The 23,901-nt window shown below is 36.0% G+C and overlaps 1 protein-coding gene across 1 annotated transcript in view; it reads right to left on the bottom strand.

Annotated features, from left to right (window-relative positions):
* Positions 1 to 882: 882 nt before the first annotated feature.
* Slc49a4 (solute carrier family 49 member 4) overlaps positions 883 to 23,901 on the bottom strand; it is a 67,707-nt gene continuing 44,688 nt past the window's right edge. Inside the window, exons 6-9 of the mRNA XM_070030067.1 lie at positions 22,776 to 22,843; positions 19,561 to 19,688; positions 6,774 to 6,956; positions 883 to 1,105 (exon numbers count right to left, since the gene is read on the bottom strand). Of these exons, the coding sequence (XP_069886168.1) occupies positions 990 to 1,105; positions 6,774 to 6,956; positions 19,561 to 19,688; positions 22,776 to 22,843 (495 nt within the window). The 3' untranslated portion in view covers positions 883 to 989. The remainder of the gene's footprint in view (positions 1,106 to 6,773; positions 6,957 to 19,560; positions 19,689 to 22,775; positions 22,844 to 23,901) is intronic.

Raw genomic sequence — 23,901 nt, forward strand, 5'->3', positions numbered from 1 at the left:
GAAAGATAGAACAGAGAAAGAAAGATAGCTACTGGCAAAATTGAACACACTGACTTTATAAAGAAGCAAATATTTAACAACCTAAACTCAAGTACAAGGGCACAATGCTGGAATCACTCAGCAGGTTTAAAGGGTTGAATGTTTAGAAACTGTTTTTCAAACAGGGTCATTTAATAATCAAATCTATCTGTGGAGGGTTACAGCTGGCACTGGACTTTACAGGTCAGGAAGACACCTGCTCTGTGTGGCTGGTCACCTCACTTTTAACAAAGTGCTGAATTACACATTCCCTGACAGTAATCACGTGCACCAGTCAAATCCCTGCTGTCATGAATAAAGTCCAGCAGGTCACAGGGTATTCTCAGAAACAAGGGTGAGTCAGGACGCAGATTGGGGCTGTTCTCTGACGTCCTGGAAAGCACCTGATCACCATGACAAGAATGGCCAAAGGCTTCCCACCTGGCTCAAAAGACGGAGTCATATAAGAAATGGCTTTATTAGAAAAACACGTAGTGTACATGTGGCTAATTTTTATCATCGATATACTGTTTGGCTATTTTGGAATTAATCTGATACAGGGTTCAAACTTCTTTAGAAGTTTAGTGGCATTACTTCCTATCCGGTCATGTGACTTGGGAGAAGTTATCTTCCTGTGATGGAGGCCTTTTATTTCTTCCCATAATAATAGTTAATCAGTAGTAGCACTGGCACAGAAAAGACAGGACAAGTTAGGTAGTGCTTCACCTCCACCCCAGAGTCAGGCACAGGGATGCCTCTTGTAGAGTTTTAAAATCCCCTATAACCTCAAGTCCCACATTATTATTACCTAACAGTAATTAAATTAATGTGACAACTGTAACCTAACAAAACCTCTGAGTGAAGTTTCCTTCTTCTTTTTTTTTTTCCTGTTAGCTGTGCAATTCCGAGCAAATGTGCAGTGTGCAGTATTGATTTCCAGTCTCCTTTTAAACTCCTTCAAGTCTGTGCTATTAAACTGAGACAACCACATCAAGATAGAGTCTGTCATAGGATTCCCTGAAGCACAGAATGAGGAGGAGACTGAGCAAACACGACCCCGGAAGGCACCAGTTGAACCAAGACAACTCTGTAAGACAAAAACATGCAGTTTAAGCATTCACATAGCACCAGCAGAATACCACCTGTACACAGGGTAGAGGCTGCTCTGCATTCCCAAGCACTGCAAAAGAATGAGCCCAGAAGGCTTGGAAACTGCCTCTCACTAAGCAGTGAGATCATTATAGGGCTTTCCTGAGGAATGCTTTTAACCACTGTCATAAATACCTTTTTGTCAATTTAATTCATGTTGACATTGGCTGCACAATCCATCTACTATGTCAAAGGAAAAAAAATGATCACCCTAAAGTGTTGGTTTGTTGTGTTTTAAATGTCCTCTATCACTATCACTCTCATCCCTGTTTAGAAATGTCTGCCAGATTAGAAATACAAAGAGGAAACCACCAAAATATCCATATATCACTTTCTTACTGTCTTTTTAACAGAACTATGCATTTCCAAGCAAAAATGTCAAGAAGTAACCACTACAAAATCATATTAGCAAATATATGATCAAATAAAGTGAAACATTAAAATAATCAATTGTAATTCTATTTGTAGGGACAACCCTGTATTTTGGTGTATTTCTTTTTAGTTTGTTTTTATACTAGCATGAATGATTACATATGATGCCAATGATTGGAAAACCTATAAACATCTGCTAAACAGAGGCAATTCTGTTGTTATCTCATTTAATGATATTGAGAATCTGCTTCTTCGAAAAGGCTCTCTCATGAATCCAGGACTTGCTAGTACGGCATTTGTGGGCCAGTTGCTAGCTGCTGACTGGGGCTCCAGGAACCTTGTGCTGGGCATCTGTACCTGGTCAGCCTCCTTTTACCTAACCTTACTGTCAATCCCAAGGTATAGTAAATTGCTCCTTGGTGCAAAGAGATTGTTGTTTGTGTTTTGAGACAACCTGTCCTGTCTCATATTCATTTATAAGTGCCAGTAAAAACAAATAAATGGATGGGGAAACAAATTTCATTTTTCTTGGTTATACTTCTATAGGCTTTTATTTTCGCTTTGTCCTTCTATAAAATGCTAATACTGTCTTAATCTTCAAAAATCATCCTAAAGATTCCTACACTGCTGCTTTAGTTTAATCCATAATTCATATGGCCTAAAAGAGCAATTTATGCTTAGGAATGGAAATCAGAAAACCAACCGGTAAGCAAGGCACTGCAGTGCCTTTCTATAATATGCTCACAAATGTTGCCTCCTCATCTCTCAATTACTACATTTAAAAAGTCTTATTATTCTGCAGGGTAAAAAAGATGTATATTTCCAAGGCACTTGTATATAGAGGCATTGTCTTTGCTTTCTTAGGTTGTGTATAAATAAATTCTCTGGGAAGCAGTGACCTGGGCCTTGTCGTTACTCTCATACTCCCTGAAATGACACACCAGGTATTCTCTGCTATTATAATTAACCAGACAGCCTGGATTTTTGATGATAATATTACTAAGCAAGACCAAACAGTTTTTTTTAAGTACAAAGTTATAGATAAATGCATACTATTTGTACTAAAAAGAATCACTCTGGCTTTAAGGCTACTTTTTAAGCAGTGGATAAAGTATGATATCTGAAGACGTGGTCTGCAACAATGATGTTTTTCTAAATCTTAGCAATTTTAATTTATGAGGAGCTAGAGAACATACATGTTGCCGCCATCAACTTGTCTTTGCTGAGGAATTTGTCAAATGTTGCCAAAGCAGACGGATCATTTCATCTGAATTGTTAACTTATTCTTTCCACCTGGGTTCAGATGACATCTCTAAAATGCCTTATAATTGTTCTGTGGTGTCATAGTTTGCTGATTGTTTTTTGCTGTCATTTCTCTGAAAAGCCAAAATCTACTTGGCTCAACCAACTGCCAGTGTTCTTTGAAATGACTTGCCTTTTCAGAAAGCAAAGGGTCGAGACAGGAAAATAGCAATTCATATTCATAGAAATCACAGCTTAGGTGCTTTAATAAGCAGGAAATGGCTTGCTTAAATATTACTTTGAATTAGACATTGCAAACTCACTTTCTGAGTACCTGAGTTTCTGAGTTGAAAGTCAGTTGCAAACTGACTTTCTGAGCTCTTTGTTACATGACATAACAAACTAACAATCCTGATCCAGTTTGTATTTCGTTTTTTAGACTGGGCAGCTACTGGGCATTCCTTTCCTTTTGCCTCTCACTGGAAGAAACATAAATCTGTACTTGAAGGTAGGACTAACACAATTTATCCCACACTGCGGCTGCTTCTCTGCAGCCTATAGGTCTGTAGTCAAGTCTTCTCTGCCAGTTTGTAGTAACAAGGTGCTGCATTTCTTCAGTACCTGGTAGTGTTGCTCTCTTAGGTATCTCTGAGCTAACTGTGATGTTGCTTATCTTTTTACCTGTTCCTTTTCTAACCAGAAGCACTGGTTGACTTTGCATCTTGTCTTACCCTTCAATGACACCATGCTTTTTACTTTTTTGTGCTGGTCCTGGGGCTTGAACTCAGGGTCTAGGCTCTGTCCCTGAATTCCTTTTGTTCAAGGCACTCTACCATTTGAGCCACAGCTCCACTTCAGCTTTTTAGTAGCCTCACCGACTTTCCTGTCCAGCCTGGCTTTGAACTGCAATCCTCAGATCTCAGTCTCCTGAGTAAATAGGATTACAGGTGTGAGCCACCATGCTAATGGTTGTGATCACCCACATACAGGCACTTGTCTGTTTCTAACTCCCACCCTACAGAACCAAACCTTTACTTTCCTTTATAGTGATCTAATAAAATCCTCCCCATTCTCCTTCCAGGTGAGCAGCCCAGTTCAATGCTTTGTACCCTTCATTCTACATTAATTACCCAGAAGATCTTACTATCATATCACATTTACTTTTTAGATATAAAATTACTTTCACGAGTCTACATCGTCTGAACCTGCCCTAGATCTCCTGGTAACCATTAATAAGTAATGCCCACCTCAGGAAGACCAAATTCATGGTCAGTCAAGTCAAAACCTTTATGGATAAATCCTGCAGCAAAAGTTTATGAACAAAAAACTCAAATAATACAAACTTCAGAATATAAAACAGAATACATTTTGGAGCACACCAAGTATCTAACACCATTCCCAATGATGGTGCTGTCTCAACTCATAGAGATCCTCAAAGCAAACACTAAAGAGAGTAATTCCTTTTTACAAATATGATTATATTATGTAACAAATAACTTCTCCTGTGTTCAAAGTGACCTTGAAAAATCCAAGTCAGAAAACATGCTAAGAAACTTCTGACTTGGTTTGAAGTGCCCAAAGCAGAATAGAAACAACTCTATGACCCAAAGCTCCAAATAAGCCTGACTAGTAATAATAACAATGGTCCCAATGTCCAAGAAAACTGTCACTGGAACCAATCTTGCTAGGAAAGACATTCTAATGTGGTCATTTTGGAGATGGCTCTATTGTCTTGATCGGATGGAGTTACCTACCACATTCTACACTGTGACTGGGAAGCTGAGTACCAGCTTGAAAGATTCCTAAAATGTCACTGATCTTCATGGTGATTACAAATCAGGGTTTCTTCTTGGGGGTAGTGGTATGTTTATAATTCTAGGTACTTTGGAGGCTGAGCAGGAAAATCATATGAGCCACAAGTTTGAGACCAGCTTTGACAACAGAGAAAGACCCTGTCTCTGAAAAAGCAAAACGGGAACTGGAGCTATGGCTCAAATGGTGGAGTTGTGGATGTAAGAAGCCAAGTAAGAGAGCGAGGATGTGAGCTCAAGAGTCAGTACTAATACAAGCAAAACAAAACAAAATAAAGCAAAACAAGAAACCTAGATCTTCTTTTAAATAAATCTAGACTTCTAATCATGGTGAGTTCTTCTAAATTTTGCATTGCTGAATTATAACATTTGAACACTATATTAACAGAAGAGAATTTATTATACAAATTGTGTAGGGTACTTTCGGGATGTAGTCTCACCCAGTTTTCAGGTTTGAAATTTGTGGGTCACAACTCAATTCATAGAGAATGTGGATTTTAAGGGCAGGATCATTAAATCCTATGTGAAAAATAATTTCAACACAAATGTCATATTCCTGGTAACCTTAGCCTTAGAAAGATGGAGGTGTGTTTGTGTGTATATTCATATTCTCACAAATACACACAGAAAAGCATTTCTTTAAAACAGAGGTGTAGGTACTTCAGTTCCTAATGCCAGTCAGCTAGATGTTTGGAAGACGTGCCCTTCTACTGTGTGCTAGTGGTGCCTTGGAATTACACTCTTTCACACACCATCTTTACATCAATGATCTAAGGTGCTAAAAGTCACTGAGACTTCTTTTCCCCTGAAAACCATCTTAATGAGTTAAAATGAATGATTATTTCAGGTTTCATTTAGTCACAGTAGTTTCAGAGTTTAGGAAGAAAGCTAATACTACAGAGATTTGTACAGGAACATGTGATCAGAAACCAAGAGCAAAACTTTCTTCTTCTATTCAAATAAATCCTTGATTATACCAGTAGGGTAGGAATGAGAAGAAATGGTGTCATTTCTGCTGCCATTGCCAAAGAAAATAAAAATATCTACTACCTTAAGCTGTTCAGTAAGAATATGTCTGTTATATGCTAGAGATCGCAGTGAGAGATTTATTAGAGAGTAACATTATTTGACATCTACTATTATTTTTAAATACCATGAGAACAAAACTGTTTCTTGTATCAGCCCTAGGAAAAGACACTCATTTTGCCAGGCCACACAGACCACTTAGCAAACCTGTGCCCATCAGTTAGAAAACTGTATCATGCTAGGGGAATCACAGCCATCTCTGATGTTTTAATTTCCACTGTGACACACTGAAGTGGGTTCGAGGTTGACATGGAACAGTCATAAGATTCTGTTTAGAAAACTGAATCAAAGGACAAATATTTCCTTACTGGAAATTTGCTTCCACAGAGGAGTAGAGTGGACTTCTGACTACATAAGGGTCACTCTTCAGGAGAACCAAAGTTCCATCAGGTTTAGCAGACTTAGCGTCTACTTTACCTGCATTCTAATGGACAGAGACAATCTGGTTTGCTGTAAATTACATGAAGAATTTCACCTATCATTGGAACACTTTCTGTGGTTAGGAGACAGTGCTCTGCCTCTAGTTGTTCAACATCCAGGGATGATTCTATTTCTTGCTTTGAATGTTTTAAAATTTTATTTTCCCAGTCAAGGAGGTTAACATGGTTATCATTTCAATTATAAGCCTGTCAGAAAGTTCCCTATAAACAATGTGGCTTACTGGAGTATCACATTTTAGAGCTCTTCTTACATGGTATGACCTCTTACTCATCCCTAAGGCTTTAAACTACAGCTATACCCTGGAATTAATTTACACTCTGTGCTAAGACAATACAGTATATTAAAAAAATAATACATCAGTGGTTTTCAGGGGAAAAATGAAAATTAGAATCAATTGGCCAGGTGGTGGGTTAGGGAGAGACTACAAACTACAAATAATGCATTTCAACCCAGGACAAGTAAGAAACTCTGAGGGTAAGGATGCATGGGGCTAGAAGACATTTCAAGAAAAACAACAGTGGATACTGTCTTTATTGGCATCTAAATGCTAAATAAAGTAATTTGCTCGAGTGAGAATTCTCCAACTAAATTGTCTATATATCAGTGCCACAAACTTCTCTCATAATATATACCAAAATAAACAAAACTTCTTACCTGTATGATAAAATGTGAGAAAAAATAAAAGCACTCCCATGAACATATTACTTAAAAAAGTAACAACTCCACAGGTAATTCCTTCTGGAACTGGGTAGACAGTTTCCACAAAAAGCTCAAAAAATATAGGTACACTGCTATTCAAGAACACTCCCAGGAGAATGCAGGAGGCATACAATGTCACTGAAAGAAAAACATGAATGTTTTAGTTGTATAGTAGCAACCATGAGTCATAGGAGATAGGTCTTCTGGGTGTTCTCTTTCCTAAGTATCAACTCTGGATTCTCATCTTTTCAGTGGGAATGATAAAGCTTGACAAAGCATCATACATCTGTTAGGTATTTGCTCAGATTTTTCTGCAATAAGTAAGAAAAGGTTTTGTTGCTGAAGGATTACCAGTTTATTCCCTTTTCCTTTCTAGCAGATTGTTTCAAGGCACAAAATCAACTTATCAGTATAATTAAAGAGACTTTCCCCTTGGTTACACTTATAATAAATAGGTAGAAAAATAAAATACAGGAACTTAATTCAAAAAAATCTTGATTCCTTTTTAAATTTTAATAGAACTTCAAGTCTAAGAATAAATGCCATGGAAAATTATATATAGTAAGAGACTGATTCATAACAGTTTTCAAGTTCAAACAGACATTTACTAGTATATTTTAAAAAATATTTAGAATTAGCTCTGAATTTTAGAATGAGTTTTATGTCAACAGTTTCTTTTTCTTTCTTTTCTTTTGTCGGTCCTTTCTTTTCTTTCTTTCTTTTTTTTTTTTTTGAACTGGGCACTGTCTCTGAGCTTTTGTGCTCAAGGCTAGTGCTCTACCACTTTGAGCCACAGCTCCACTTCCTGTTTTCTGGTAGTTAGTTGGAGAGTCTCTCGGACTTTCTTGCCCAGGCTGGCTTTGAATCATGATCCTCAGATATCAGCCTCCTGAGAAGCTAGGATTATAGGCTGAGTATGGTAGTACATGCCTACAAGCAGGAACTGAGGGAGTTTCTAGGCTAGCCTAGAGATATACATGGAGAGATCTTGTCTTCAAAAGCAAGACAAAACAAAACACAGGTTGACCCACTGTAACAATGAGATGCACACTATGTTGAAAAATGAACTTTACAATTTAGGCCCAGGGTTGGAGGAGTGGGAGTGGGGGGATTGTAGTTGTGGAGGTGGGAAGGAAGGGATGGTAGGGGAAAAACAAAGGAGGAGGCAACAATGCTTGATAGGAAAGGTACTCTTTACCTTGCTCATGTAACTGTAACCTCTCTGTGAAGTATTTTCACAATAAAAAACATGAAAAAAAACCCCCAAAACAAAAACAAAAACAAAACACAAAGCTGGTCCTAGATTAGCACATTAAAAGCCTATTAATACTATTCTGTAGTGAAATTTTTTTTTTTAAAAAAAGAAACACCAGGGGCTGGGAAGGTAGCTCAGCGGTAGAGTGCATGCCTTGCGAGCATGAGGCCCTGGGTTCGATTCCTCAGCACCACATAAACAGAAAAAGCCGGAAGTGGCGCTGTGGCTCCAGTGGTAGAGCGCTAGCCTTGAGCTGAAGAGCTGAGGGACAGCACCCAAGCCCAGAGTTCAGGCCCCATGACTGGCAAAAAAAAAAAAAAAAAAAAAAAAAAAAAAAGAAACACCAAACACATATAATAAGCTAGAGGTTTATGACTGTAATCCTAGCTACTCAGGGGAATATCTGAGGACTGTGATTCAAAACCAGTCTGGGCAGTAAAGTCAGTGAGATTTTTATCTCCAATTAATTACCACAAAGCCATGTGAGATGTAGTTCAAGTGGTACAGTACTAGCCTTGAGCACAAAAGCTCAGGGACACTGCCAAGGCCCTGAGGTCAAGCCCCAGGACTGGCACAACAAAAAAGCATGTCATTCACTAAGCACGTTTAGGTAAATGATCCCTATCCGAAGTAATTTTATCATTACTACTGTCTGCCAACAAATTTTCACTAATTTTAATTTGAAGGTGAAAAGAAACAGTGGGGTAATAATCACCTATTTAGAAACCTAGAATATGTGCCTATATCCTAATAAATATATCATATTCACTGATGAGTAGAATTTATTTATTCTAAGGAAAGTAATTATAATAAAAATATGCTGAATTTTTCTGATCAGGAACTGCAGAAAGTCAGGGAGTTACACTAAATCTCTTATGTATTATTCATAGAACTTCACCAGAATTTACCGTAACTGATTATGATCATTAACAGTCCCTGACATTATCAAAGGGATAGAAAAAAATAGTCCTTCTGATTCCTAATAGAATGTCTCTAATCTCACTGCTGCTTCCCTCAACAATTACTCTGGCCTTCCAGGATTATCAAGTGTTTAGTATATTCTAGTAATGTAAATCACTGGTAATTACTTTGACGTCCCTTAATTTCCTTGAGTAATCATAGATAGAAAAATATAGAACAAAAGAGTGACAGAGAATAAAGAACATACTGCTTGTGTAACAGTGACTAAAGTATTCACAGAATTACAGGGGAAGCATATGAGGTTTAGTAAATACCATGGCAAACATGACATCAAACAAAGTGTAGCCTAACACCTCATACACCCCATATGTCTTGACTAGACCTGGAATGCACAAATCAAAGGACATATTCTACTTCCTCATGACTAATAAGTGGTATATCAGGAAATGTAGGGATTGAATATCACTCACTGCTTTTAGAGAGTAGTCTATTTCCAAACACTTTACAATATATTATTGATTAGTCAGCGATTGTCAGGACAGAGAGGACTATTGACATAAGCACAGATGAATTGAGAAGTGTTAAACATGAAAAGTATCTAAATAAATGAGAAGAAAATTCAAACTCATAGGAACCAGCAAGTATTATTTTTGAGTACAATTTTACAAACTACAATATAATTAGCTGTTTTTAGGAACATGATTAGAGATAATACTTCCTATGTATTTATTTCTGAAGCAGCTTTACATCATCATACAATTATAATGAGACAACTTAAAATGAAGTGACTAAAATATAAGCTTGATACAAAATGAGATAGCTAGGATGACTGGGAAGAGTATCTCTGGTGAACCTAGGTGTTTTTGTCTTTGTAAAAATTATCTGTAAATAGTTGTACAAGGGGGTTTCCAAGTTAACATGTTCAGTTTATGTGTACAGTCATCTTGATCAGTGTTAACCCTTCCATTGCTTCCATCCCATTGCAAGTTTCTTCTTCCATTTTGACATATGTGCATTGAGTATTACAACTGTATTCTCCCATCATTCCTCTATTTGTCTATTTCCCTCCTTTTTGTCCCTCCCCCAGTCAAAATATGTTATTGGTTCCTGATACTCATTCTGTCAAACTGTTAATTGTCTATTTAAAGGAGTTACACCTTGGAAAAGCTCTCCTGTGTACCATATTTTAGTCAGTTTGATCATACACACACATATGGTCCCATATGTGTTTACATATATCTTTATATTTTAGGTTTAGCAACCACATATGAGAGAAGACATATGCCCTTTGTCTTTCTGGCTTGGTTTACTTCACTCAATATGATTTTTTTCCAGATACATCCATTTCTTTATAAATGACAATTTATTTTTCCTGATGGATAAAATACCACTGTATGTATGTATGTATGTATACATACATACACACATGTATATGTGCATGTATGTATACATACATATAGTCTTTAGAATCTCAATGTTGTTTTGATTTGTATTTCCTTTATAGACAGTGATGCTGAACATTTCTTCCCATATTTATTGGCCATTTGTGCTTTTGCTTTTGAAAAGTGTCTGTTTAGCTTCTTTGCCCATTTATTAATTGGGTTATTGATTCTTTGGGAGTTTAGTTTTTCAAGCTCCCTGTATATTCTGGCTATTAAGCCTTTGTCAGATGTATAGTTGGCAAAGATCTTTTCAGTCAGGGCCTCTTTTGAAAACCCTCAAGACCATGCAACTTATTTCATGCTCATGAAGTATCTTTGAATGCTGCTTTCCAAGATATCAAACCCTGGAAGAAACTTGGAAGGAGGCGTTAAATAACTCTTTGGAAAGATGAAAGTGGGGCTGGGAAGTTGGCTCAGTGGTAGAGCGCTTGCCTTGCATGCCTGAGGCACTGGGTTCAATTCCTCAGCACCATAAAAGCAAAAAAGAAAAAAGTCAGAAGTGGTGCTGTGGCTCAAGTGGTAGAGTGCTAGCCTTGAGCTGAAGAGCTGAGGGACAGCGCCCAGGCCCAGAGTTCAGGCCCCACGACCGGACTGCCCTCCCAACCCCCCCCCCAAAAAAAAAAGAAAGATGAAAGTTCTCTTGCTGGTGAAACTATAACTGGGTCATCTCTTAGTGGGCAATCTGGAAATTCCGATCAAAATAAACATGCTTTCTGATTCAACAATTTCACATCTAGGAATTTATCCTATAGGTCTTTAAAGAGCATTCACTGAAATACTGTTCATAGTAAAAGATTAAAAATGAGCTACTTATCAACAATGAGTTGATTAAAATTTTATAAAGCCATTAGACATGATGTATCTCTATGTACACTAATATTGATATCTCATATCTGTAAATGAAAAAGGTACTGAAAAGAGTGCTGTAGGCGAGATTGGGCCGTTCAGAGTGGTATGGTCATAGACAAAGAGAGTGCTGTATTTTCTTTTTTTGGGTCCGGTCGTGAGGCCTGAACTCTGGGCCTGGGCGCTGTCCCTCAGCTCTTCAGCTCAAGGCTAGTGCTCTACCACTTGAGCCACAGCGCCCACTTCCGGCTTTTTTCTTTTTGCTTATGTGGTACTGAGGAATCGAACCCAGGGCCTCGAGCATGCAAGGCAAGCACTCTACCATTGAGCCACCTTCCCAGCCCAAGAGAGTGCTGTATTTTAAAGAAAGGGTATAATGCTTGTTTGTAGATGTATAGAATTCTCTGGGAAAATGAAGAAGAAACTACAAATCAGGATTATCTCTAGAGAGGGAAATAGTGACAGAAGAATAGTATTTTTTCTGTATACATTTTCCACTATTTGAATTCGAGTACTTTTACTATGTTTATGTCTTAGCAAATGCATTGACAGTTGAAGAACTCTACTTCATGTGAGTTTGTTAGCTTACTGACTCAGAAACAGTTATCATTGAATCAGCTGACCCAAGGAGATAACCATACTCAGCAGTTATCTAACAATGCAGAATCTTGACATGAATATTCTCACTTCCTTTATTAGAATTCCTATAATATGTAGGTTAAGTGGGTTATTATATATGAGACAAATTACATGCAGAATAAATGTATGATCTAACTTTAGAGATCCAGTAATGAAAACCAAGCATTTTCAGTCAGTTGTCTCAGTCTCAGTGTTTGCTTCTTTTATTACTACAAAAATGATGACCGAGAGAGTTTTTAAATTTAAAAAACACTGGATAGATATTGCAGAAACTAAGGAATCAAAATGCTTTCCATAGGTAAGAGTTAAATGAACATTTTTACAATCAGAATGGAGGAAAGGCAGCCATATCAGGACTGATTTAATATATTCCCCAGTGTTCTGGGGCATGCATAAAGTAGAGCCTGATTGTTACAAGTCAGAATTTGACTTCCATTTGAATTTTTAGTTTCGTGTCTTATATATCCAGTGGGTGAATGTCATCTATTCAAAGTCAGGCAGACAAGATAATTTCTTGTTCGTCAAAGAGGCGCAAGCTACATGATCATTAAATATTTCCATGACTTTCTGTAATACTGACACTAAAAATATAATAAACTGCATTTCAATTAAAAACTCAAGGTAATTTAGCAGAACAAACACAATTGAAGTGCTGATGCAGATTTTTTTCAAAGTAATAAAGTAGTATGGGTCTACAATTTAATTGCAAAAACTAAAGTCCTCTATAGCACAAACCACAGTTATAATGAATGTATTTCAAACACATAACTCTGAAAGTACTGTTCCTTTGACAAGATTACTAAACTTTAGGGAAGGAAAACTGTGTCTAAATACATTTTTTACTAAAAAATATTCAAACTCTTAGGTAATCAGTAATTATGAAACAAATCATAAAATTTTAGATAAAAATAAGAATGATTCCATTTAATCTTGAGATACCCAAATTATTACCAATAACAACTTCACAACGCACATAATTTTTAGCATCTTCAAAACTGCTTTTACATATATTACATATTATCATCATTTGACCATTCTACCAACTCTTAGAAACAAGTAAATAAAGCTTAAAAAATTTTTTTTATAGGTTGTGAGGCTTGAACTCTGAGCTTGGGTGCTGTCGCTCAGCTCTTCAGCTTAAGGCTAGCACAATCCTGGCTTTTTCTGCTTATGTGGTACTGAGGAATTGAACCCAGGGCCTAATGCATGCAAGGCAAGCACTCTACCACTGAGCCACCTTCCCAGACCCAAATTAAGCATTTTATAGTTAGAATGACTGTTCTGAAAGTAAAAGAAAAAATTTAGTTATCAAGGATATTCATAGTGCTAATAATATTATAAAGACCTACAGATTCCAGCATGTTATCTATTAGCCACTGTGTTGGATTGAAAAACTAAAACCAACACTTGGTATATTTTTATTTAGTAGTCCTGACACAAATGGCATGCTCTCCAAATCTATATTCAACACAAAAGCTGAAAGTGACTGTATATAAGATAGATGAAATTCAAAAATAGAGCATCAAAATGTTATAAACAAAAAGGTGAATTTTAATCATGATAAATGCAAAATGGGTATAAAGTTCACGGCCTAATAAGAAAACTTAGCTTGAGCCTTTCTTTGAAACCACTTGTCAGATGCCTATGACATGTAAGCTGCTAAAGGAATGAGACACACATCTGGCTCAGCAGTCAGGTATGGGCAGTGCTAAGAAGATAACTACATTTCACTCTTTTCAAAAAAGGCCATATTTAATCATGAGCAGCAACAGCCTTCCGGGCTCTGTGTGGCAGATTCAGGAATGTTTTCAGGAGAAAAGCATTTTCTGATATACTCAGGTTGGTTAGTGGCGCTGAATTTAAATCTAAGGAGGAATTGGACTAAAGGCCAAGGTGAGATATGACAGATGCCTTCAAACAGTTCAAGGGCCATATGGAAGAGGGAGGAGGTTGACATACTCTCTGGAGCTTGTTGCTCCAAATTAGTTATAACTCACTGGGAAAGACTTTCTAGGACTCAGAGCTGACCAGCAACAAGATAGGTAATTTTCTTTTGTAGGATATCCAAGCTGTAGTCAGATGAACATTTATCTGAGATGTTATAGAAGAAATTACTGTATCAAATAATGAGTAAGATTTATTTAAGTAGTTCAGTAAAAAATTTAAAATTATGTCACAAGAAGAGTTTGACCAGACCACAAAAACCAAATATGCTACAATGCTTCTAGGTGAGAGACAAACTGTTTACTGTTTTATTAAAAAATAAAAAATAGAAAATAACTAATAGACTTTTATTAGGAATTATCTTAAATATTAGAACCAAGAAACTTCCCTAAAGGGTAGGCTTAGGACATTAATATACTTTATAGACAAACTTTTACTATTGTGCATAGTGACTGAGCTATTATTTCATAATAAAGTTAACTGGGAATTATTAGGTTATAGATTTTTTACTACAACTATTTCATAATCTAAACTTGATATTGCAAATTAAAATACTTCTTTTTGAAAAAGACAGATCTGTAAAGCAAAACTGAGCAATAAAGAGAAATATTCACATATTAACTACATATTTTCCCACAGATTTTGAGCACAGTGGGTGAATATAAAGAATGCACACACATACATGCACAGATATATGTTCCTACATCACTGAGTTGAGCATCATATTTTCTTACTAAAAAGTGATTTCTGTGACCTTCATAACCTACCACTAATTAAAATGGCTCCGATGAGGCGAGGGCATATTTCTGTAGCAACATTCATTATCAGCTATGATTTCCTTTCTGTGTTATTAATTTTCAGGTGTTCCTTATTTAGCCTTTTTGTTGGCATACTGTAGTCTTATAAAAGCTGACTGTTACATTTACAGTTCCTTATGGAGAAAAGATCTTGCAGAAATGAAGTACAACTAATAATCCTTTGTAAGGGGGAGACCTTTATAGAGTGGAGCCTGCGAAATCAGATACTATTGGTAAAGGTTTGCCAGGAACTTCCCAGGTCCAAAAGAATTATGTATGGTTCTGAAGAAGACAGCGTGCTACTAAATCATGGAACACTGACTGATCAACCAGGCAAGTGCTCCACCTGTAGGAAACTCAGACTCTGACTAAAGACTGACTTCTCTTCTTGAAAACCTCCATGGATCAACATTACCTGATCTTCCTCAATAGATTCTTTGAGCATTTCATGATTCTTACATTGAGAGTTTTCAAAAATCCACTCGTCTCTCCTTTTAATCCCTATTCTATTTCCCTTTTCTAACCAACCATGCACATGACTAAGCTACTTTTAGTCTATAATACTGAAAAGAGTAATTAAGTCACTATTTAGCTTTCTTTCCTGAAAGTTTTAAACCCCACCTTTCTTCACAAATGTGCATTTCTTTAACTATATTTCTTATTCTTTCCTGGATTTTCTAAGTTTCCCCACACTTTGGTGCATATGTGTGTTTATTTCTTTACATGCTGTTAGAAATGGGATACGGCTATTTTAACACATAAAAATCAAGAGGCTTACTCTTCTCTAGCCCATACATATCACATGCCTTTTAATCCAGTGGAGTATATTTAATACTAGAAGTCACCTTGTGGCCAGTTCTCACATCATTCCTAAAAACCTTTGTTTAGTTAGACATCCTTCCTAACCCCTACCCTGGATTTGTTTGGTATCACATCATGCATGGCACTCTAGTAACTTTAGATGAAACTCGATGAATAATCTCTTGAGGCAATTTCCGTCAGGCAGTCAAATTATATTGTTTCAGCAAACTCAACACCAAAGTGCTACCATTTTTCAAAATGCCATTTTCTGAGTGTTCATCTGTTCAGTAAAAAAAATGACTGTATGGGTTGTGACCAACAGGGCTAGACAGCTCATTCTCAGATAGGGTGAATAATGTGTTTTCATAATTTTGTCTGTAGCTTAGGCTTTGAAATTCTGAAGCTCCTGTTAATCTAGTTATGAGGTTTTAAAATTTTTCTCTATTGTAAGTACTTCAATTAATGAATACAACGGTAAATACTGAATTTCCCTAAGGAGGGGAAAAAGGCATCTAGCTGATAGTCTCCGGGAAGGTGTGTGGAAGCAAGCACACATACCAACACAGTGTACCTCTGCAGAGAACGTGATGACCCAGTTTTTCTTTTAGAGAGATAGCAACAATAGTAATGAGATCAGTGGACTACAGAAAACAGGAACATTTGGCACTTATACCCTCCCTATATGTTGATCAAAATAAACTAGTTTTAAATTTACTATGTCCATATTATTACTGCATACAGTCACATATTGTTTGATGATGTGAACACGTTCTAAGAAACGTGTTGTTAGGTGAACACCAAACAGTGCACTTACACAAAGCAAGACAGCTAAGATGAAGCAGAGGACATAATCTTAGGGGACCACCATCATTTCTGCTACTTTCCCTCCCCACCCCCAAACATCACTGTATGGAACATGGCTTTAGTTCACATACTTTTCATGGAGATAGGTTCTCCTGATATATAAAAACCTATAATAGAAATACTAAGAGGATAAAGACTAGATAGTCTCCTCATAATGATCATTAAAAAAGAAACATGAAATTGCCATCACTGACTTTAAATAGCAACCCTAGGTCTAGATTTGTGAATAATAAATTTTGTAATAAGTTCTCTCTCATTAAACCTCTTTTACCTAAAAGGAATTAGGTCAGATTTTTACAAAGGCAGTAAGGATATCTGTGATTAGACATCCCAATTCTTTATTCTTCCATTAAAATGTGACCTTTTCATTCCGATAGCCACCACTGAGTAATGAAGTGACTATGCTTACTTACTACCACTAGCAAGAAGGCCTGTCTTCTGACAATCAAGTGGGCATAACATATACTCGATTCATTCATTCATTCATTCATTCATCCATTCATGAGGGCTAGGTGATGGGGTGGGAGCTGGGGACAGAATTTATAAGATATAAGCCTATGCTTCAGACTGTTAGGGAAGTTAAGAAATATACTGAAGGAATTACTTGATGAAAGGAGAGGAAAAAAACTATGACAATTTAGAAAAGGAATGTGAACAAACACAGTCTTTAAAATACAGTCTTTGTAAGTTAAAATTATTTTTTCAGGAATATATGTGACATTCTGAAACAGACTTGCAATTGAAACCAGTAGGATTGATAGAGTTTACAATTGTTAAGATGGTCAACATCAAACTCAACCTTTCTATTCCTTTCTTAATTTAATTTAGAATTCTGCTTTCATTTCTGTCCAATACGATTATTTTCAACAGACTGGGAAAACAGGGTCTTTGATCAGGGTCACAAACATTAATGTTCTTGTAAGATTTAAAAGGATGTAATATTTTCAAATATATTTTTTCCTTGACTAGAGAAAGAAAACATGCTTACAAATATATAAAATGGAGGTAAAAATTAAACTCATACCTAATGCCTCTACTCAGAAATAACTGTTAATTTGGTCATGTTGAATAGAAAATACCTAAAGTAGAAGAAACATGTTATCCCATAATAAATATTCTATCTTTAACTTGAGGGAAAGAATTTTGTTTTTCAGGTACTCAATATTTGGCACTTATAAAGAAAATCTTACAGATGTTTCCTTGACATATCATACCATGAAAAAAATCTGTGTGTATTGTCCTGAGTAAGAAGAGTTATAAACTAAGACTGTCCCACTAGTGTTGTTCAAATACTAAGTTATGAAATTAGTCTGGCCCATTATACTTGCCAAAAATTGGGAACATTATGTAAAAATAGTGCATATATTTTATTCTGGGTCTAATTTTTACCTTGGACAACAATGCTTCTCAAATAATGCACACACTGAAGAGAGAGAGAGGACTGCCAGCAGAACAGGTTAAGGTTTCCAGTTCTTAGCACTCATAGTATCTCAGTAATTTTTTCATGGTGTCCCAAGATCAAAAGAAAGCTAACAATTACATAGTTATTTAAGCAGTTGAATAAATAATTATGCTCTAACAATTTAGTAGCTATTTAAAAGGCCATACTCATAAATGCAGAGAAATACAGTTCTATTTAATTCTTAAATGACTACAATTTTTTTACTAAGGGAATGTGTGTATTTGATGGCACTGCACAACTTCTTATATCTCAAATCAGAATGATTTTCTGTTCTGCACTGATTTTGTATGATGTTTGCTTTATAATACACCAACTACTGAAAAACAACCTTTGCAAAGATAAATACGTTCAAAAGATTTGCTGCCTTGGATGGGTAAACTGTTTCTTTTACTGTGCAGTGCAGAGATCCAAGCTGGGATATATTGTATTCCTCAGTCATATGGAGACACAAGCAACCCTCCTTCTCATGGATTTTACATGCCACTGCAAGAAGTCCCATGGGGCCTGTTCACATTCTTATTTGTTCCTACTCATACAAATGCTTGTTATGACATATTAGCCCTAAATCTACTTTCACAACAAGTAATTCTATAATTAAGCTCATAATCCAAAAGGTAGATAGATATTACACGCAAATGGAGTAAGAAATACGACTCTTAAGCAACTGTTTGTTAACAAAAGGAAGAAGGAATAACAGAGTCCCCTAGTGTACACAATAATCTATCACAATAATTAAAAAAAAAGATCCTGTAGTGGGCAGAATAATATCCTTCTCCCTCAAAGATTCATATCTTAGCTTCTGAAAATTGTAAATATGTTACCTCCGATTGAAAAGAAGATTAAGATCAAAAGAGAATTAAATTTGCTGATCATATGAGTTCAAAATTGAGAGGTTATTCTAGATTATCTGAGAGGGCCTGATGTGGTCACAAGATCCTTAAAAAGAAGAGGAAGGCAGAGGAGGAGAGTGCAGAGTGCAACATGACTATGGGAGAGAGCTGCAATCCTGCAGTATGAGAGGACTTGGCCTGCTGTTGATGGCTGTGGAGAATGAGCCATGAGCCAGTGAATGAGGCAGTCTCCTGAAGCTAGAAAAGGAGAGAAAATAGATTCTTCCTTACAGTCTACCCACAGTTTGATTGTGACTCAGTGACACCCATCGTGGGTTTCATTCTAACCTATAAAAGTGCACCATAATCAATTTATGCTGTTTTATAAACCACCAAGTTTAATAACATTACAACAGTAATAGAATCAGGTACTGAACTAATTAACAATAAAAAGAATAGCAACCACAAATGCTTTAGATCAGTTAGATGAGCTAAGTATGCTGGCTATTATAACTGCAAAAGGCATTTTCCATAAATTTTGGTTTTGTACTTATATAATAAAACTAAATATAAAATAAAGCTATAGGTGCTGATTCAAAGAATTTTACTAAAGTATACATTAAATAGCCCTGCCATCATCGTCTTTGCTGTTTAATGATGAGGTAATGACTATAAATAAAATCTTTGTACTATGTTCTGATATAAATTTTAAATGAATACAAGCATTTCTATCTTATGAATTTAAGTTAAAAAACACATTTCTTTTCCATAGGTAAAATGCCAGTTAAATGGTTTTAGGTAATTTCTTGGGATGGTGGTATGATGTTTGGACGGGGAGACTTAACGATTACTGAAGGACAGCAAAAAGAAGTTCTACTGTCAGAGTATGTGTATTCCTATGAACTGAAAATATTTACTCAGAGCTTAAAAACAGTGCTCACCTGTAGTCAAAGGCAGGTGGGTGACACTGTTCAAACAGGTTAGGGTGAACCATGTGGATGACAGTGTCGCCCCAGAAAACAGGAGGAGAAGAATCAGTTTCAGCATGCCCCGGATAAAATCTGCAAACCTGAGAGAAAACAATTTTCTGTTAATCCTAGCTGGACTTTTAGGGCTTTTCTGTTTGTTTTTTTAATTTAGTGACATACTTTTAAAAAACACAATTACTTTTTTGTGTGTATATGACAGTACTTTGTAATCCTTTCTTTTTAATCTTAGAAAGCACACAAAAGGTCATCTCTGTTTGATCTACATAATTCACAGGATGAAATTTTACATTTTCAAATACCACATTTCTTTTGAATTTTTATACTTTTTACCCATTCTATAATGAATATACATTAAGTTAGAAAATAGGTTAACTTGTTGATCTCAATGATAGGGTTCTGAAAAGTCACCCAGGAAATGTACTCGCTCAGAGCCTCTGGGGTCCTTGTGCTGATCTGCCTCTCCCTGCCTTGTTCTGCTCCCATTAGACAGCTGAGTTTGTTTTTCATACATGCTAAGGTTGCTTATTTGTCTGTGTGCAAAGCTGGCAGCTCCAGACCCTGACATGGCTCATTCCATTCAGGAGTGCATATGCCTCAGCTCATTCTCATTCCAGTTTAAGACAGCCTCCATATTCACTGAAGAGGCCCTGTCCTTATATTAAGGCTCCTCATTTATGCTGTTTTTTTTTCTTCCTATTGTTTTTCTCTATTGGAAATTGTCTTGTTTTTGTACTTGTTTAATTTTTTTGTCTTCCCTATCAGATTGAAAGCTCCCTCAGAATAAGAATATAAACAGCATGCCAGGTGTGGTGGCCACAACCTGACTTTGCAAGTTTCAGGCCAATCTTGGCTACATGGTGAGTTGAAAGCCAGACTGAGCTATATAAACAGACCCTGTCTCAAAAAACATATAAAAAATAAGGTAGGTGCCAGTGGCTGAAGCCTATGATCCTAGCTACTCGGAGGCTAAAATCTGAGGCAGAAAAATCCATGAGACTCTTATGTCCAATTAACTACTAACAAGCAATAAATGAGGCTGTAGCTCAAATAGTAGAATGCCAGCCTTGAGTGACAGGGCCCAGACCCTGGATTCATACTCCAGTACTGGCATAGAAAAATAAATTAATCAATCATAAATAAGATATACACACAAAGCAAGACAAAACAAACAAAAAAGCCATTAGCATCTAGAATACTAAAGACCATTCTATAAAGCTTAGAGGTTTTATGGTATTTTAAGTACTGAAATTACTACTATTTTCCTGAATAAATATGAAACTAAAATGCATGCCAATCCCCCCCTCCTTCCCGCCTCCCCTGGCATTTCCAACTGCTTTTCTTCACATGCAGATTAACTGTTGATTGTACAGGAATAATCTTCTGGCTGTATCTATACACAATTGCTCCATTCTTTAGAATTATTTCTATTATAGAAAAATATCCCATCCCCAATGCAGCATTTGCTATGTCTTCTCCACTTTGAATTAAAAAAAATGATTGTAATTCCTATGATAATTCATGTCCTTAAACAGTACTGGAATCCTTTGTTCTGTACTTACTAGACATGATCACATTTTTTTAGACAAAAATAACTTCCTATGAGAGCCATCTTTTGGTGGGAGAAATAGATGCACTTCAGTTTAGTGACAGATTTGTTCTCATCTATCTATGAAAGTTCACAATCAGATTTCTATGAACTCTGAGAAAGATTCCACAGCTTGATAGAAATGTCCCTCAAGAAAATATATTAAAAAAAAGAAAATATAAAACATGCTATCTAATTCCAAGCTTACTAGCCCCTTTCCTGATTTACATTTTGGTAGGCTGCATAACATTTCCTCATTGGTTAGGTAGATGTAAAGGTAGGAGAGACTAAAATAGCTTTCTGGTTCAAGTAAGAGTTGAAGTGTACTAACATTTCATACTTTGATCACACAAGGACAAACTGACCAGTGTGGCCTGCTGCTCTTGAGGACCTAGTCCTGTCAAATGCATTGATAACATCAAAGAATGTTATAGAACCAAAAACCTTCAGTAATGGCCTTTAGAAAATCTAATTACAGAAGAAGGAGGCTGAGACAGGAGGATTACAAGTTTGAGGTCAACCTGAGTTACACTGTGATATCCTGTCTTGAAATAAATATAAAATGTCCTAATTTTTCCTCTAGTTGTACCTATCTATAGTTAAGAATAGATTATAGAAAGATAAAATGTGAGATGTCATGTCTGAGGCACAACAATTCTCTTGTCAGTCTTTTAGTATGCAGAACTGGTTTTGATCAATGATGATTCACTTTAATTGGCTTGGATGTTTAATTAGAAAACTTTAGTAATGCTTCTTATCAAAATGTGACAGAACAATCTATTTTGGAATCAGTGATTTCCTATAAAGAATATTTTCCCATTCTACTTCTTCAGCTCTTAGGTTTTTATTCTAATGTTTACCAAACTTACAAAAACCTCAAAAAAGTGATTTAGAAGTTTTGATGTTAACTTATTCTTTCATTATCCCAGAAACACTAAACAAACTGTAAGATCTACATATAATAATTAAGTATTTAGAGATTAAGGTGAGTTATATATCTTATTTGATCTTCTGAAAGAAGAATTCAATTCTTCCCTTCTTGGTTAATCTGATTTCCTAATTTTGTTTTTTATTAGAGTAAAATGACTTAGCAAGTGAATGAATATTATCAGATTGGTTTCACAGTCACCCACTAAAAAAGTAACATTTTTATTCTTTCCTTTTTTAGAATGAAGGGGACCTTTTTTCCTTCTGATTCATTTTAAAAATGTGTTGTCACAATGGGTTAAAATCAAAGAGTTTGAAGAAAATGGGAACCTTTTTTGTATGAAAGTAGGAAACCATTGGAACCTACCTGTGGAAAAAAAACCAGAAATGAACACTGGATAATCAGGAGACCAACTTTTCATGAGATGCTCTGATAATGGATTCTTTTGAACTCTTTCTTATTCTTGTTAATTACTGATTTGCTTTTACTGTCATACCTTCCTTTGGATTCTTGGAGATGTTTCTCTAATGATATGCCATTATTTCTACTAGTGAATGTTGTGGGTTTTTTTTCTCTTTCACTTTCTCTAAACTTTAATGTTTATTTAGGGGAGCCTTGTTCCACTCACATGTTTAATATAAAAAATATTCTCACCTTGCCATAGCTATTCCAACAACACAGCCACCAACTATGGACCAAAATCCAATCCAGCCAGCATCTACCTGTTAACAAAGTAGCAGACACATTAAATGCAAGACTGCCATGTTGCAGCTGAGAGGAAATAAAAAAGAGATTCTCTATAATGACTTAAATGACAACAAATCTAGGGAATTTTACTTATGAAAGTACATGTAATGATAAGATATATAATAAACACAAACTAATGTTTTGATTATGCTTTACTGGAATATTTACATCGACAAAATCAACATCATTTTACAAATATTTTCAGGTATGTGCTACATACCAGGAATACATTAGACAATGGGGAAGGGTCAATGACCTCAAAAAAGTTAAATATAACTGATATAGGAGAAACTACTAGGAAACAGGTACAAAAACATCTGGCTATATCTGAAAATGTACTGAGAGAAGAGAGGGAAGAAGGGAAAGAAAAATGTAGAGAAAGAGACATTGAGCTAGGTTTTAAATGTACAGCCTATTTTTCTCTTTGGAAAATAGTTCTAATCTTGCCATTTACTAGTTTTGTGACCTAGGGCTAATTATGTCTTTTTATGTGTAAAATGGAAGGAATGTCATAATCTATCCACAGGACTTGGGTAAGTGGCCAGCATACTGGAAGTGCTCAATAAACATCACCTTATTGGGCTCCTCCTAGCTTATCTTCTTTTTCCTACCTTCACATCCACACTCTTTCAAGTAGTCTGTGTTTCCTCATCGCTCATGGACCTTTAACTCTTACTAAGACTTGCTATCTGTCCCAAACCACACTCTATCTCATTTTCTGCAACAGTAGAATGATGATGAGTTTTTTGAAGTTCAATAAGTTCATAAATGTAAAAAATAAGCTTGTAAGTGTAAAGTGCTAAATATGTTGGCTGTTATCACTGAAATTCTGGTGTATCTAATGATATTGGTGCATTTTCCTCCTTTTTATCCTTACTATGATAACCACACCAACTTATTAGTTCATTTCTTATTTCCAGACTCCTACAAAAGCCTCTGAAAAGCTCCTCAGAATCTAGTTTGTCCATTATTGTTAGAATGTTATCTCAATCATTACACTCCCCTGCTCAGAAATAATTACTAGCTTGGGTAA

The sequence above is a fragment of the Dipodomys merriami genome, unplaced genomic scaffold (assembly GCF_024711535.1).
Source record: "Dipodomys merriami isolate MVZ:Mamm:240054 unplaced genomic scaffold, mDipMer1.0.p SCAF_2, whole genome shotgun sequence".
Classification (NCBI taxonomy): Eukaryota; Metazoa; Chordata; class Mammalia; order Rodentia; family Heteromyidae; genus Dipodomys; species Dipodomys merriami.